We start from the raw sequence: 17,560 nt of genomic DNA, 5'->3' as shown, positions 1-17,560 counted from the left end.
CCTATCATACTCTTATTATCAAACCATATCCCTCCTTTTAAATGATCAGATTTATACCCTTATCCTTAGGTGTGCTTTGGCCTGAATCAAATGCTGTCTGGCTCCTGTCAGCTTTGCCCCAGGAATTTTAAAAGTTTAAAAGCTGCTCTGTCACCTTTTCAATGTTAAGTGTCTGCAGTCTGGTGCTATTTCAGTTCAAGTGGAGCCCTTTGTGTTTAGGCAGGCTTGTACCAAAATGTTTCCCTAACAATTACAAATCCCATTTGCTGTCACCGCTATCTCTCTACTGAGCCCCACAGTTCTGCCTGTCTAGCTGATGTTACACATGGAACAGACAGCATTTCTGAGACTTCTACCCTGGAGGTTGTGGCCTTCAGTATCCTATCTAGCAACCTAATTTGGCTTCCAGGACCCTCCAACATGTTCTGACTTCATTTGTGCCAACATGCACCAGAAGTGCTGTCTCAGTCCCAGCATTGTTTACCATCCTATCTAGACGATGTGTGATGTCTGCAACCTTTGCATTCAACAGGCAAGCTGCCTTATTGTCTACAAGCCTGTCACAAACCTCTCTATTCTTAATACTTACAGATCCAATTCTATCCAGACTTACCTGGGAGTAAGCCCCATTGAAAATAGTGGGACCTACTTCTGAGTAGACACGCATAGCATTGGGCTCTAAATCACCTGCAGTTAGGAGCCCCTCCAATCCTTGAGGGCTACCCTAGGCAAAAGAAACTACAGGGGCATTCCCCAAGGAATGGGCCCCTTCTAAAGGGTCATTACTGTATTTCTTCCTTGGACTGATAACTCCTTCTGTGAGGCTCATTCTCTGTGGCAGCACAGGGAGAGTGGCATGCCACTATCACTTTCCTGAAACTCTTCCATAGGCCTCTCTTCCTCTCAGCTTCTCCAGGTCAGCTACCTTGGCTTCAAAGGAATGAAGTTTGTTTCCAGAGAGCCAGGAGCTCACTGCACCAAGGACACAACAGTAACTTCTGCCCAGCAGGAAGATAGTCAAGTCTATCTGGAACAGGGTCACCCACACCCCAAAAGGTAGGACATGGCAAAATAAAAGCTGAAAACACTCATATATTGATTTCATGTGGTTAATTTAAACACTATATTATTAAATGTAAAACTGTATTACATATAATTTATTAATTAAAGAAGGATATGAGCTGCATGCTCTCAGGGAAAAGGAGGATGTTATTCTTTTCCAGGACAGAGGTTAAAAAAGTGGACATGTCCTGGGAAAAAAAGAGGACATCTGGGCACCCTGACTCAGAAAGAAGTCGCATTGTGTTAAATAGCATTTACTGCCAGGAAAATCGTATAAGTTTGTCAGCTGATTTCATCATTATATGTGTTTAAAAAAAAGTTCTTTTTAATTATTATTTTTTTAAATTTTATTTTAAACCACCCAAAAATAACAAATATAAATTCAGAAACTTAGAAACAGAAATAAAGTTCAGAAGTAAAAATGAAAGCAGATATTGAAAGTTTCTTCTGAGCATGGTTGGTTTGCTTTAGGCCAGTGGTTCTCACACTTTTAGCACCAGGACCCACTTTTTAGACTGTGAATCTGTCGGAAACACCAGAAGTGATGTCATGACCAGAAGTGACATCATCAAGCAGGAAAACTTATAACAATCCTAGGCTGCAATCCTACCCACACTTACCCAGGAGTAAGTCCCATTGACTATCATTGTTTAAAAGCATATCTATAACTGCCTGTTATAAGTACCGATCTGAAACATTTCCCCAAATGCAGTCACATACCATGGTAGCATCAAGTCTAACATATTAAAATATTGAAATGAGTGGGGATCCACCAGAAATTGGCTTGCTACCCACCTAAGCGGGTCCCAACCCACAGTTTAAGAAACACAGCTTTAGGCACTACAGGCTGCAAGCCTATCCACACTTTCCTGGGAGTAAGCCCCATTGACTCTGACGGGACTTACTTCCGAGTAGGCACCCCTAGGCTTGAGCTGACTGACAACCCAATCCTGTGCATGTCTACTCAGAAGTGAGTCTCATTAAAGTCAATGGGGCTTACTCCCAGGAAAGTGTGGCTAGGCTTGGGCTGTGACAGGCAGCGGCTCACTCCGGGAGAGGGACAAGCCTTGGCGCGCGAGAACTCAAAGAGCAGAGGGAGGAGGCGGCTCCGCCTCGAGCACCTCATAGGCCGGCGCGGTCGCCGCGCTTGCGCCGTTGCCCGTCTTGGACTTGGGGCGCGGGAGGCTCGTCGCGGGTCTCTTCCCGCCGGCCAGCAGCGGTCCCTTCGCCATGGCGGCGCCGAGCGGGGCGGCGGAGTTCGACGAGGCGGTGCTGGAGGAGCTGATGGAGAGGAGCTTCTTCGACGAGCCGCCCCCACCGGAGAGGTGCTTGCCGGGCGCAGAGGGGGCGCCGGCGGGGCTTCTCTTTCCCGCCTTCCCCGCCGCTGGTGGGCTCGCCCGCGAGGAAGGGGCGCTGCCTCCGCCCTGCCCGTCGGTGGGCTCCCTGCAGGCGAAGCCTTGGGCTCTCCTCCCCGCCCGCGCCTCGCTCCAGCTCTTGGGGGGGGCTTCAATGCTGGTGGTAGTGGGGGGAAGGTTCGCATCCTCCTCCTGGCTGCGGTGCTCCACCGGCCTCCCGCCGTTAGTTTACAAGCAGGCAAACTTGGGGTCAAGTACCTCAAGGGTTGGTGCCGGGTAGTAGGTGTCCAGGGGTTCAGCGAGTACCACCAGGCACCCCCACCAGTGGTACTTAAGGTACCCATGCCACCAGTTTCTCAACCGGTGGTACTTGAGGTGCCACCTCAAGTACCACCGGTTGAGACACACGGAACTAACTGGTGGTGTGAGTACCTCAACTACCGCTGGTGGTGGTTTTTGGTGGTACTCGCTGAACCCTGGACACCTATCGCCTGGCAGGGGGACCAGGAGCATGACACAAACGTGGTTGGCTTGGTGTGCAGATCTCCAAAGCAGGCTTTTCTGCACTCAGAAAAACCCCACCCGTCCATCAGGAGCCTCTTACTGGTGTTTTAGTGTTGCATCTGGCCTCCCAACCCAGATGTAGCTGGTGATGATGTCATCGCCAGTTACTTCAGGTGGTACTTTGAATAGGTGGACCATGTAATGTGGTACAGTGGAGGACAAACCTTGACAAACACTACTCTAGTTTGTCTTGTAGCAAATAGTGAAATGCATTCATTGTGCCTTCCCTGCATTGACCAACACTCAGCACAGTCATCTCCAAGAAACACAGCTTCACTTGGCTGTAGATTAGTCCAGTATAACACTAGAAGCGGAATATCCTTCACAATTATGAAATTACTATGCTTTTTTATGATACAGTTAACAGCAATGTTAGTTGGGTTACTAACTTGGCAAAGTAAGCTAAAACGTAGAAGGTTTGGAGACAAGTTGTCCTTTAATGAGAGGTGGGGGAAAAGAAGGAAGAGTTACTGGTGCATTCCTGCTTTAATGAGTGAAATTATAATTAAATGAGATTAATGGATCTTATTAACAGTGGGCCCTCCTGTTACACATTGTGTTTATTTTGATCTACCTATGCCTTAATGCAAGGGTGTCAAACAAGCCCCCCCCCCCCCCGAAAGCTTACAGCTGAAAAGGCAGCCCACGTGAAAATTGGGCGTTCCCAAATCTTGAAATATGATCAAGATTTGTGTACTTTCTCTTCTGTTATTTGCAGTTAATGAGTTTCTATATGAGAACAGGGTCTGATTTCTGGGCGTTAGCTGTTTAATGATGTCACTTTCTGCTTAATGACATCACTTCTGGCCCTCAGCTGAAGCCCTGAATGCTAACTTCAGCCATCTGAAAGAAATGAGTTTGACAGCCCTGTCTTAATGTATTTGTAATTTTAGGTTTCGGAAGAAATTCATTGGTTTCCCTGATACGGTGCTCTGCAAAGGTTTGAACAATAGATACTGCGTTTTAAGAGTACAGGAACACGGCTGTCTTGAGAAGCGCCTGACAATCACAGCTTCTTGTCCCCTTGATGATTCTGATACTGAGTTGTGCATCTTAAGGAATGACTGGTAACTGCTATGTAAATATAGATATTTTATGTGATGGGTAGCAGTGGGGAATGTGTTCTTTATCCTGGTTTCTCTATAGTTTTTAAGGCAGTCTTCAGGTGCAGTGCTAAACCATGTTCAAGCATTGTGTGCATGAGTAGTTATGAGCCTCAGGTTTGCATGTTTATCCTCTTCTTCCCATGCGTGCCACAATCGGAAGCTTTTGGCCACAGTTAGCGGCAAACCATAATTGGCTTTAGTATCTAAATCCAGCAAGCTATGGTTTGGGATAATAATTTTCCAGGTTTTGATGCTATGGTTTGTTGCAAGGTTTGATTGGAATTATCTGTTCATGTTGCAGCTGGGCAGGAGGGAACATGCAAGCCCAAGCCTTGTAGCCAGGTGTACTTACAATACTTTTTTTGGTCCTTCAAATTTTTATATCCAGGTAGGAAAGGAATTGCCTTTCCTACCTGGAGATAGGGTACAAAGAATTAATGCATAGTAGATAATCAAGTAGTACATTAAAAAGTGCTATACCTAGACACAGCCTAATTCTGGTAGAAAGCTGAAAAACTAAGTGCAATTCTAGGCCTAGGCCTATCTACTCAAAAGTAAGTTGTATGGACTTATTCCCAGGTAAGTGTGGATTGCAGCTTAACTGTGAAACAAGTGCTTGAAAAATAGCCCAAATTTTTCTACCCTCTTTTTTTTCTTCTTCTTGGGGATCAAGAAGTCTTTCAGTAGAAATATTCTAATAAGTAAACAAGTGGACATCACATGATGTTCTCTCTGATTTTGTTTTTTTTACTATATCCCAGCAGCCATGTGTAGATACTAGATAATGTTCCATCTCTATTCATTGTTAAAAGGTTAGCATGTAGTATATTCACTGTAAGATTTACTTCTGACACTTTAATTAATGGTAAAATATGTTCGGCTTAGCGGTAGAAATATGCATAAACTGAAATTCATTACATAAAGAGCAATCCAATTTTGTTTTATTGTTGCAAATATGTTTTAATTTGACTAGTCTTTAAGGTATTTTGGTCTCTGTAGCTGTTCTCCATTGGGTTCCCAGTCTTCTCTCATTTTTAACTACTTTCCCATATATGTCCTTGCTGGTTAAGGAGGAGAATGGGCAGTATTAGGCCTCCTAAAAAGTCAGTACAGCTTTCCTTGGAAGACCTACCCACCTTTATTTATTTACCTGTAGCCCATGATTAACTATATATGCAAGTCTGTACAGACAGAATAGATAACTTTTATTTTTATTTTTATTAGGATATCTGTTCCCGTGCAACCTGGTGATATAATTCATCTAGAAGGAGAGTGCAACTCTGGTATCTGGATAATAGATGCAGATGTAGGATACTTAATTCTCTATCCAGATTTACTGCTTTCTGGCACCACTGTATCAAATAGCATTCGGTGTATGAGGAAAGCAGTACTGAGTGAAAAGTTCAGGGTAAGTGGGGAAAAACTTGGAAAATAACACAATATTTGATTTTACTAGAACATCTACATTAATGGTGCCATTACATTAATGGTGTTTATTACTTTAAACAAACAAATAACTAATCTCTGCCTAAACTAGATCATACACCACCCATTTATTTAACATCCTTCATTCAAGAGCTCAGATGGTGTGCCTTGCTGTTATGTCTATCCTCAACATAACCCCATGAAGTACGTTAAACTAAGAGATAGTAACTGCTCCAGGGATTACCAAGTTGGCTTCATGGCTGGCTTGAGCATGGCTCTTCCTAGTCCAACACTATATACTGTGCCACACTCATGTTGGGCAGAGCCTGTCTTTTACAGTGGTTTGTGTCAAACTGCAGTTTGTGCGAGTGCTGTCTGCCTTCCTCTCACACTGAGTGCTTGCGAAAAAGCGGGGAGGCTCCCTTTCCTCTCCAACCTGCTGCACTCGCTGAGAGTCTACTTGTGCAAGCAGTGGTTTGGGTACAATCCTTTTTAAGGCTTTAGTTGAATTCAGACCTGATAGCTAGCATGCTTTAGTAGCCTTGAGGCTTAACAACTAGAATACACTTCACATAAGACTGTTCTTAAGAACTATTCCAAGGCTTCAGGTAGCACAGTATATGAAAAACTATTTCTTCACTGGAATGCATCAATGACAGCATGTTATTTTTGTGCTCCTTTTCTTTGTTTTCTTCCTTCTGCGTGTTAGTTTTGATTTGCAAAAAACATCAGCTACTTAGCACATACAGGTTTTGGACTGCTTGACTATGTGCCTTGCTGATCTTAATAGTTCCTTTGGGTTGATTGTTAAAGATGGGCAAAAAGGTGTTTTTGCTGGCTTTTCTTCTGTAGATATAGCTTGCACTTGATGAAACATGTCTGCCTTTGATGGAATATGTCTTCTCATTTATGTATGCATTTGTCTTGTGATAAGCAGATAGTTTTATCTATTTAAAACACAGGTTTGTATATACTGCATTCAAAGTTTGTAAGCCACCTTAAGCTTATATGTGAGCGTGAGAAGCTAACTCTAATACATACAGTTTGAGCCTATTTATCTGTGGGTTTTCCATCCACAGATTTGGCTCAACACAGGCCCTCTGGACCCCCATTGAGCTGTCACACTTGGCCCAACCTGAAGCCTCTGGAGGGCACTGGAGCATTGCTCCATTTCCCCCCGGAGGCTCTTCTGAGACCTGTGGAGGCTGTGCGCAGCCTCCATGAACCTCAGAAAGGCCTCCAGCAGTCCTGGAACGGCACTTTCAGAAAACCGGAAATGCCCTTCTAGGACCGCTGGAGGCCACTCTGTGGCCTGTGAAGACTGCATGCAACTCCACAGGCCTCAGAAGAGCTTCTGGAGGTGACTGGAGCACATCTCCAGTCCCCTCTGGAGAAGAGGCCTCTGAGGGATTTTCTGAGGCTGTGCCATGGGTCTCAGAGAGGCCTCTGGAGGTCCTAGAAGGGCACTTCTGGAAAATAGAAAGTGCCCTTCTAGGACCTCTGGAGGTCACTATGGCCTGTGAAGAATGTAGAAGACCCTCTGGAGGCGACTGGAGCACAGCTGCATTCCCCTCTGGAGAAGTGGCCTCTGAGGCTATTGAACGCCTTTCTGAGGCCCATGGAGGCTGCATGCATGCCCTTCTAGAAAGTGCCCTTCTAGGACCTCTGGAGATCACTATGGCCTGTGAAGAATGTCGAAGACCCTCGAGGTGACTGGAGCACAGCTGCATTCCCCTCTGGAGAAGTGGCCTCTGAGGCTATTGAATGCCTTTCTGAGGCCCATGGAGGCTGCATGCATGCATGCATGAAGGGCACTTCTGGAAAACCAGAAGTGCTTTTCTAGGACCTCCAGAGGTCATTTTGAGGCTCGTGGAGACTGCACAAGGCCTCCACGGGCCTCAGAACAGCTCCGGTTGCATTTGGAGTTGGGTGGACCCCGAATTTCATGTGACTTTGTTTCACTCAAAATTCGGTATTCACATGGGTTCCCAGGAACTGAACCCTCACAAATAACAAGGTTCCACCTGTATTTCCATGCTGATGAATGTTCATATTTTCAAGTCAGAAATAATGTGCCTCACCTATTTTTTATTTCAGATAGCCAGTTTAATGATGGGATTGCTACTTTGGTGTGCCTGTCTTTCCTTTTCTTCCTGGTATGCAGAAACATTCCCAATAGATTGCTTGTGCATTCTAAAATATTTGCATTTTGCCTTGAAAACAAAGCACCTCAGATTTCTGAATTAATGTATTTTTTCTTTCTGTTAGAAATGCTGATTTTACTGATAGTGATTACTTTGCACATCTCTGTAGAACTAAAATTGGAGTTCATAGCAAGTTAGGGTACAATATACTGTGCACATGTGATGTATAGCTGTTTTTTTTGTGTGTGTTTTTCAGAGACATGAGCCTGGTTCACGTCAAATGCTAATTGGTACAATCCTACATGAGATTTTCCAGAAAGCAGGAGCAAATTTTATGCAAGAGAAACTACAAGAAATTGCTTTCTCAACTGTTCATGGACCAAAATATCTAAAAGATCTGTAAGTGTTGCTGCAGGCTTTGGGGTGATTTGGACAGTATATAGAGCTTGCAGCACAATCCTATGCATGTTTTCTCAGAAGTAAGTTCCACTGTGTTCAGTGGGGCTTACTCCCAGGTATGTCTGCACGGTCTTGTAGCTTCAAGAACCAGGTTTTTCTTAGCTTTAATGCTCAATACAAGGTTGATCTTTGCAATGCTATAGCAATCACATGATTTACTGCTGTTTTTGCTTGTTTGGCATGTTATGTTTGTCCATGTCATCACTTATATGGAGAATGATCAGGACTGTTTATGTGGACAAAAATTTACTCTGTTAACATACCATGACTGAGAATGCAGTTATTCTTAGAGCTGGCACACATGATCAGCAGCTATGGTATGTTTAGATTAGGAACATAAGAACAGCCCCACTAGATCAGGTCATAGGCCCATCTAGTCCAGCTTCCTGTATCTCACAGCGGCCCACCAAATGCCCCAGGGAGCACACCACATAACAAGAGACTTCATCCTGGTGCCCTCCCCTGCATCTGGCATTCTGACATAGCCCATTTCTAAAATCAGGAGGTTGCACATACACATTATGGCTTGTAACCCATAATGGATTTTTCCTCCAGAAACTTGTCCAATCCCCTTTTAAAGGCATCTAGGCCAGATGCCGTCACCAAATCCTGCGGCAAGGAGTTCCACAGATCAACCACACGCTGAGTAAAGAAATATTTTCTTTTGTCTGTTCTAACTCTCCCAACACTCAATTTTAGTGGATGTCCCCTGGTTCTGGTGTTATGTGAGAGTGTAAAGAGCATCTCTCTGTCCACTCTGTCCATCCCCTGCATAATTTTGTATGTCTCAATCATGTCCCCCCTCAGGCGTTTCTTTTCTAGGCTGAAGAGGCCCAAACGCTGTAGCCTTTCCTCATAAGGAGGGTGCCTCAGCCCAGTAATCATCTTAGTCGCTCTCTTTTGCACCTGTTCCATTTCCACTATGTCTTTTTTGAGATGTGGCGACCAGAACCGGGCACAATACTCCAGGTGTGGCCTTACCATCGATTTGTACAAGGGCATTATAATATTAACCATTTTGTTCTCAATACCTCAAGACTGAAAATATGACTGCAAGCTCCTGAGCCCATTTGCTCTTTTCTCCCATCATCTGAACTCCAACATGAACGTCTAATGTCAGTATCTTAGTTTGTTTAAACTTTGGTCCAGGTAAAACAGATAATTATGCTTTAACTCTGGTTCACAAAACAGAAGGGGAAACCAGAGTTTCAACTTGGTTTTACATCTTGATTTGTTAAACCACAATTCCACACTTCATATGAGCCAGCAGAGTCAGGGTTTACACAAACAAGGATGTTGATGGTGGTTGAGCTGAAGAGGTAGGGAAGAAGAGAATGCATGGATTCAGGGAACTTAAAGCTGTGTTCATCTGAACCAGCCCTTAGTTAAAGCTAAGTTTTCAGCAAAGCTTTTTGCACACCTGTCTCATATAGTTTAATGTATATTAGAGAAAATATTATAAAGTACAGTTCCGCATAGGTTGGTTCTGAAACTGAAGATGTTTACATGTGGGCATATTCTGAAAACTTGCATACTTTTCTGTCATACAGAGTATAGTAATATGAATATTTTCTTCCTCTTGTTCTGCTGTTTGTTGCATAGCATTTAACATATCTTCCTACTTTTGCTACTGCAGGTACCAGTTAAATCTAAAACAAAATGATATAATGCAAGAGATAGAGGAATACCTTCCATCATTTACTAAATGGGCAAGCGACTTCATGTACAAACACAGCCAAGTTAATCACCAAAACATACAGCTCAAATTGTAAGACACAGTTTACTTTATAGCAACTTTATCTTATTGTGGTCTTGCTAATGTAGGTGGAACTTCTTAAGTACGTAAGCATTATAGAATTGAAAAGGGTAAATCTGGGTTGTCCAACTCCCTTCCTGACAAACAAATCCGAGGGGGGGGGGAGGCTGCCTCTGGGGCTGCACGCGTTTACTTGAGCTCCGTCTAAAAAACTTCCTTTTTTCCTGTTTATGTGTGCCTTATTACAATATTTTCTTTTCTATGGCACCTCTGAATGCAGTTTTGCAAGCCAAGTGTTTTGGTTTGCAAATGTCCCTATTGGGGATAAGAAATCAGCTTTTATCTGTAAGTATGAAGAAACGAAGTAAACGACAGAGAACCAGCCCAGCTGCCTCCGGGGAAACCGCCCTGAAGAAGAAACGCAGCGTCAAGGTCTCTAAACAGCTGCTGTTATCGGAATGTCCACTTAATCATGGAAAAGTGAGTAAGACTGTGGAATTAATCTCAGAGGGTGCCGAGGTGGTAGAAGAAGGGAGTCAAACATTAAGTCATCCTGGAGAGAGGAGTGAGACGCCATTATCCTCCGGTGTTTTCAAGGGGGCAGTGAAATCCAGCTCTGTGTAATGCAGCTACCAGCACAGATAATTTGGAATGGATAGGTCTCAAGGAACTGAAAGCCCTGTCTGGCAAACAATGTGCTCTTATCTCACAAACTCTGCTTACTATCTTAGCAGGCTATGGCCTGTAAGTTAGAGGCTTTGTGTCGTCAGTTGAAAACACTCACAGTGAAGGACAGGCCTCCCTGTGTGGGTGACATTCCTGTTGTTTCCTCAACATCGGAAGTGAGGAGGGGAAGATTGCAACCTTGCAAGATCTCCCTCTCCATTTTTCAGAGCCAGCTAAACTATGGCAGATGGCACACAAAATTCAGAGCAAAATCTTCTCTGAGCAGTCTCTTACGCTGTGATTTGCGCGAGGTGGACTTGCAGAATGTGACCAAATTAAGGTCTTCTCCCAATTGGCAAAATATCCTGTTGTCTTTTTGACAGGATGTTATACCTCAAATGCTTCTTAAGTCATCTTCTCTTTTACATCATTTTGGAATACGACCTAAGAAAGTCTATTATGAACCTCCCATTATTGCTTTTACTCAATCTCGGGAGTTAGACATCCCAATACAGTTAGGGCTGAGGTTTCTCCTATTAGGCCTAGAACTTTTGAGCATCTGGATTCACAACTCTTGGACCCCACTTCTGAATTTCAATTGAAAGAGTCATTTTCAGAGCTAGCTCTGCTAGAACAGGAGCGTTTGATTTCTGCCTTGAAAGAGCTGGTGCAAGACTTTGAAAACATACAAGACACATCAGCTTCTACTCTTTTCCAGAAACAGGATGTTTCTCCAGAAGATTTGATGGATATGGAGGTAGCTGTGAAGCAGATACCTACTCCTAGGACTTTTCATCCAGACCTACAGTGTTTAATGGACTTTAAAGAACAGTCCATGATACCTTCTCTTTCTTCAACTTCTCTGTTGCTCCCTTCTCAGGTTGGAGAGAATACCCTGGATGAAGTAAAGTCTGCGTCTGTTGCCCATGGCCTGGTGCTCCTATCAGCACAAAGTGGATGTCAAACCCCTGGATTAATAGAAATTGATGTTTTACAGCAAAGTCATCTATCTAGTAATTTGACTGTGTTGGAAGCTGATGAACCTTCATCTGGCAATGATCAGACAATTTTGGATTGTCTAGCTCAGGGTACTCAGTGTTCTCCAAAAACTGCAAACTTGTATCCTGTTGTGGAGTTGGGCTCAAGCCCAGTAGGGATTCAAAGAGTTTCCAATGGGGTTCCCTGTAGAAATGTGGGGGCTGTGACCCCGGTATTGAATCCTTGTGTGGCAGCCGATATTAGTTTTACCATCTCCTCTGTTGCAAATAGTCAGGCTCCTTCAGTGGGTATTTGACCCGAGTGCAGCTAATGTACATCATCTTGTTTCATGGAATGTGGCGGGGTGGGCCGGGAAATTTGGGCAGTCTGATTTTTTTGATTTCATTAAGAAATGGGATGTTTTATGTTTTCAGGAAGTCTGGCTTTCCTCCCCCCCCCCCAAGTAGATGGCTTTAGAGCTTTCTTAACCCTGGCAGTCCCTGGTTTGGGAAGGGCAGACTTAAGGGGGGATTACTTTCATTGGTTTCTACAAATTTGTCTATTGTAGTGGAATCCTTGCCCGCTTTTGACCGTTATACTCTGGTGGTAAAACTTAATTTACAGCCAATTCCCTTAATTTTGGTAAATGTGTACTTCCCGCCACTTGTGGGTTTAACCACCTTAAGGCAAATATGGATCAATTTTGAGAAGCATCTCGGGGAGATCCAAGAGGCATATCCTTCTGTTCAGGTGGTCATTTTGGGGGATTTTAATGCTAAAATGGGCAGAAATGATTTGGAACTTTTTACAAAATTTGGAGCTTTACCCTCGTCTTTCTCTGACGCTCCTCTATTGCGCAAACGGGTTTCTAACGATTGTAGGTGTAATCGTCAGGGCTTATTTTTGGCCCAATGCTGCATAAAGCAAGATCTAATAATCCTTAACGGCTCATGGCCGGAGGATCACCCGGCAGTGTGTTCCTTTTGGAAGGGGACTAAACCCTCACTTCTAGACTATGTGGCTATTTCTAGGTCATTGCTACCGGATTTGTTGGATTTTAGGGTACTCAGTAGATCAGAGAGCGACCATCTCCCTTTATCGCTCAAATTGTCAACAGTTGAGCAATTTAAGTCAAGAGAGATCCATCACCCTACTGACCATTTAGGTCCTGTGACAAGTTGTGTGAAATGGACCAGTCAGGTTAGTGCTAAAATTCAAGGGCTTTTGAGTTGTGAGCGGATAATTGGCTTTAGGGATGCAATGATAGCTAAGGAAGGTGATCCTTTGTCACATTATAATAATGTTGTTGCTGCCTTAAAACCTTTTTTAAGTAATTATACGCGCAACAATATTAGTCTGAGAAGTAGATCTTATGACTGGTATGATTCTGAATGTAGGATCCTGAAGAAGCAGGTTACTGCTGCTTTGATTATGGCGAGAGAATCTCAATTGGAGGTTCATTATGTGCATTTAAAAAATTTAAAATAACAATTTAAGGAAACTATTAAATTTAAGAAGGAAATCTTTATAAAGAAAAATTGGGAAGATTTAATTAGTGCAGCTAATCAGAAAAATACATCTCTCTTCTGGCACATAATTAATCCACTACTGAAGGTGTTTCCCTCGGGAGCCTCAAATTATATTACAGCATCAGAATGGGTGGAACATTTTCAGGGGATCTATGCATCGGAGGAACCCCCTTGTCCAGATTTAAGATCTAAATTATTAGCAGAAGATCTCCCATCTTGGGAACCTGTAACCAGTGAGGAGGTTGTCTCTCTTATTAGGAGAGTTAAAAGTGGAAAAGCTCCAGGGGAAGATTTTATTAGAAGTGATTTGCTTAAAGAACATCAGGATTGGTGGGCTCCAACTTTGGCTGCCCCATTTTCGTATATTGATGAAACAGCTAATATGCCTTCTGATTGGGGTTGGGCGATTATAGTTCCCATTTATAAAAAAGGAGGTCATGAAATTCCCTCAAATTACAGGCCTATTAGCTTGCTGAATGTCATCAGTAAACTTTATGCCTTGCATCTGAGAGAGAAGCTATTGGCCTGGATGGAATCTCAGGACATTATAGCCGATATTCAGGCAGCCTTTTGCCCTGGAAGATCACACCTTGATCAGACTTTAGTGCTGCAATTTCTTGTCGAAAAACATCTGGCCACTAGGGGTTCTAGACTTTTTGCAGCCTTTATTGATTTCAAGGCTGCTTTTGACCTAATCCCTAGATCAAGGCTATGGGATAAGTTTGCAGCTTCGTCCATTGACCGTCGATTATTGCTGCTTATGGTTAGCTTGTACAGCAATTCTGGCATAAGGATTAGGTGTTCATCTAATGGTCATCTAACGAATCCAATTTTGGTTAATAAAGGGGTTAGACAGGGTTGTGTTCTTGCCCCCCCTTATTTAACTTTTATATAAATTCATTGATCACTTCTTTTGATGATCTGGCCTTACATCCTCCAAAGCTTGCTGATCGTCATGTTCCTGTTCTGGCATATGCCGACGATGTGCTTATATTATCAAGAGCACAGGTCGGCATGTGGAGGGCTCTTCGCCATCTAGCCCTGGTCAGTTCACAGGAGGAATTAATTATAAATTCTGAAAAAACAAAGGTGCTGGTTTTTGCTAGACGTTATAAGGCCTTTCGATGGCTCCTAAATGGGAAACCCATTGAGCAGGTTAAAATAATAAAATACCTGGGGGTGATTTTTCATTATCAAGGAGGCCGTTTGGCCCACAAAAACTATGTCAGTCAATCAGCACAGAAAACATCTGGTGCCATTTATCGTTTTTATTCATCTAAAGGCGCCAAATTTCTCCCTGCGGCTTTAAGGCTGCACACTGCTAAAACTAGGGTTCAATTGCTCTATGGCTCTGAGATCGCCCCATATTTAAATACCAGGTCTTTGGAGGTGATCCAGACCAAATTTTTGCGCCAATTGATGTATGTTCCCCGATGTGTGCCGAACACTGTGGTCAGGTTGGAATCCGGTACCCCAAGTATAGAGATGTCGATGTGGTTAAATGCCTTACATTATTTTTTGAAGATTCTCTCGCGACAGGATAACTTTACTTATTTGATCTTTTCGGATCCTTTTGTAGGCACCTGGGAAAAAAGGTGCTTGGATCATTTTAAACTCTGCAATCTCTCCCCAGAGTCTTTAATGATGATGAGCCCGGGAGACGCAAAAGAAATTTTGCGTCAGAGGTTGGCAGACCTTGAATTGAGATCTGCGAGAGCCAGACTTTCTGTGTATGTTTTTCTTGGGGATCAAGCTCTTGCATTTTCTCCTGCTAGATATTTTTATAATATTGTTATTCCTAAATTTAGGATTGCTTTTACTAAAGCTAGGTGTAATGCACTTTTATCAGCAGTTCTTTTGGGGCATTACGCAAGGCGTCCCTATTCAGAGAGACTGTGCCCCTGCCCTCAAAATGTGGTGGAGACAACTGCCCACATTGTTTTGTCATGTCCATACTATGACGATTTGAGATCTAAATTTATCTCCCCGATCTTCGGTATTGAAACGGGGATGCAGGCGGAGGAGCAGCTTGCTTTTCTGCTTTCTGATGTATACTCGGATATATCACTCAGGGTTGCCCGCTTCTGTTATGCTGCACAGTTGGTAAGGAAGAAAATTGAGAGTGTAAATCTCTGATTTTATGATTTTACATATGTGTAACGGGGTGTTGGTTTTAATTCTGTGTATTTTGTTTTGTTGTTTGTGACTAGCTGGTTGGATGACCGTAAATAAAGTATCTTATCTTATCTCAAATAAATCTGGACCTCAAAAACCATAAATGATGAAGATTCCTAGACCCAGAGGACAGGGAGAAATTAAAATTTCCCACTGTTTAAAGGTTTCTTCAATCCCCCAACCCACCCCCTGCCATTATTTGCATCTACTATTTGTATCCTGCATCTAGTATGCACAATTATCTTTATTCAGCTCAGTGTTATGATGTGGTGTTTTAAAATTCTAACTGATAAAATATGTGTTTATATCTATCATTTCAGTGTGCATCTTATCAACTTGGACAGGTGCTAGGGTGAAAATGTTGATAGTCGTATGTTTAGCTGAGTCAAGCTGAGTTAGTTGAGTCAAATCCTTGTATAACAAATCTGTGTATAAATAGTCTGGACCTGTAATTGTTTAGGTACACTCTATTTTTAGTATGCTAGTTGTGATAATTTTATGCCAAGTCAAATTGTCCATAGTCATATTTTATGTTCCTAAAATAACAGAATGACTTTCAATCTGGAAAAGAAAAAAAAAGTGCTAATGTAGCATTTTTTCAATTTTTCCGAAAATTTGTTTTTTCCCGGAAAAAAGTCGGGTTTTTTCCAAGCTTCAAAATTTCCAGAAATTTTACATCTCTAACCTTGAATTGAGTTAAGAAACAATTGGGTCCCAAGCAGATTTAATGGAATTTAATCTATCATGTAATTCTTAAAGAGAGCTGTTTTCTGAAGTAAACTTAACTTTTGTTAATATTGTTACTGTATTTTTTGATAGGCCAAGAGATAGTAATGAAGCCTCCTACAGTGTCAAAGTTACAGAAATCCTTGATGTTGAAGAGAATATTTGGTGTCCTAGGTTTGGCTTGAAGGGCAAGATTGATGTTACAGCTGATGTAACGATTCACCACAGATCTGGAACCCAATCCAAGATCATGCCACTGGAACTCAAGAGTGGCAAGGAGTCTAACTCCATAGAGCACAGAAGTCAGGTACAAATGGGAATGTTTATGGAATTGCTGATGTCTAGTTTTTAAAGGACATCTAAAATGTCAGTAAGTAGATACAGTATATGTACAAGAGTAGGAGTGCAATCCTCTTTTCCCGCCCCCCACTGGTGCAGCCATGCCCAAAACAGGTGCCTTGGACCTCCTGCATACAAAGCATGTGTTGTACAACTGAGTCATAACCCCTCTTCTAAAGTGATGCTGAGGAACAATTGTTTGTAGAAATTCCTCCTTGAGAATTGTTCTATAGGGCTTCTCAATGTTCTGTTTTTGTTTTTCGTACTTGTTGTCTACAAGGAACTTCTGGGTGAGACTTGTAGGGTGTGGTGTTATCAGTTTGCTGATGACAACAAGCATCATTTTTCTTAATCATATCCAGTTGTGACAGTTCCTTCTCTCAATGAGATTTGTGGATGGGATTGGGATAAATATAGGACGTAAGTGATATAGGGGACTCCCCTTTATAAATTGGGGTTAGGAACAGGAAAGCTTGGACTTATAGCAAAGTAACTTATAAATGGGAGTTCTTGTTGATAAGTAACAAAGGAATAAGATGGGAATAGGGACTGTAGAGAGCAACATGCGGATCTGAACACCAGTACATGCTCCCCTGCACCAAGGCAGCCCATCTGTGATGCAAGTTGATAATTTCGTATTAGGCAGTAAGGTTGATGGGGGTACCCTGCACTCATCTGCTCTTCCCTAACCTGCCACCTCCATGGAGTCTGGACCAGCTCCATTCTCTTCTTGTGCTGTAGAGTGACAGAGGGAGCTGGGGAGGGCTTACTTCTCTCACTTGACATTCAGTGCCGCTGGTGCCACTGCATCTAATGGTTTGCAGAAATGGCTGTGTAGCCATTTCAGAAATTGGTGGCAACGGCAACATAGGATGCCAATGGAGAGGGGTAAGTGAAGTGGGTAGGGTGTTGTGCTCCTTGTTAACATTCATTGGAATAACAACAATGCCAAAATTGTTATTACTGTAATAAATAATGATGTCATTTTAAGAGCTTGGAAGTTGTGGGGAGGGGGAAGAAGAGCACACAGGCCCAGCAATGGCAAAATCAAAATATCAAGGGTGTCCTTCAAGAGCTTGTAGGAGAAAGAAGATATGTAAGCTGGGTTAGAACAGGAAAGTCCATAAGTGCAAGCTACTTTTATGTCTAGCTCCTAAAAAAGTTAAGGGCTTAAATACCCTTAAATGTATATCGGAAACCCTCTGAAAGTAAAGGAACTCAGTGAATTACCTGCTTCTGAAGTACGTATGTGAGATGGATTACACTTATAAGAACA

The 17,560-nt window shown here is 42.7% G+C and overlaps 1 protein-coding gene across 1 annotated transcript in view; it reads left to right on the top strand.

Moving 5' to 3' along the window:
* The first annotated feature begins 2,320 nt into the window (after window positions 1–2,320).
* The window catches only part of DNA2 (DNA replication helicase/nuclease 2), a 34,444-nt gene continuing 19,204 nt past the window's right edge, over window positions 2,321–17,560 (top strand). The window contains exons 1-6 of the mRNA XM_066621399.1: window positions 2,321–2,387; window positions 3,875–4,048; window positions 5,312–5,495; window positions 7,913–8,055; window positions 9,752–9,883; window positions 16,039–16,252. Coding sequence (XP_066477496.1) covers window positions 2,347–2,387; window positions 3,875–4,048; window positions 5,312–5,495; window positions 7,913–8,055; window positions 9,752–9,883; window positions 16,039–16,252 — 888 coding nt within the window. The 5' untranslated portion in view covers window positions 2,321–2,346. The remainder of the gene's footprint in view (window positions 2,388–3,874; window positions 4,049–5,311; window positions 5,496–7,912; window positions 8,056–9,751; window positions 9,884–16,038; window positions 16,253–17,560) is intronic.

This window comes from Tiliqua scincoides, chromosome 3, assembly GCF_035046505.1.
Source record: "Tiliqua scincoides isolate rTilSci1 chromosome 3, rTilSci1.hap2, whole genome shotgun sequence".
Classification (NCBI taxonomy): Eukaryota; Metazoa; Chordata; class Lepidosauria; order Squamata; family Scincidae; genus Tiliqua; species Tiliqua scincoides.
Note: the sequence above shows the minus strand (reverse complement) of the source record. Positions and strands in the feature narration are given on the sequence as shown.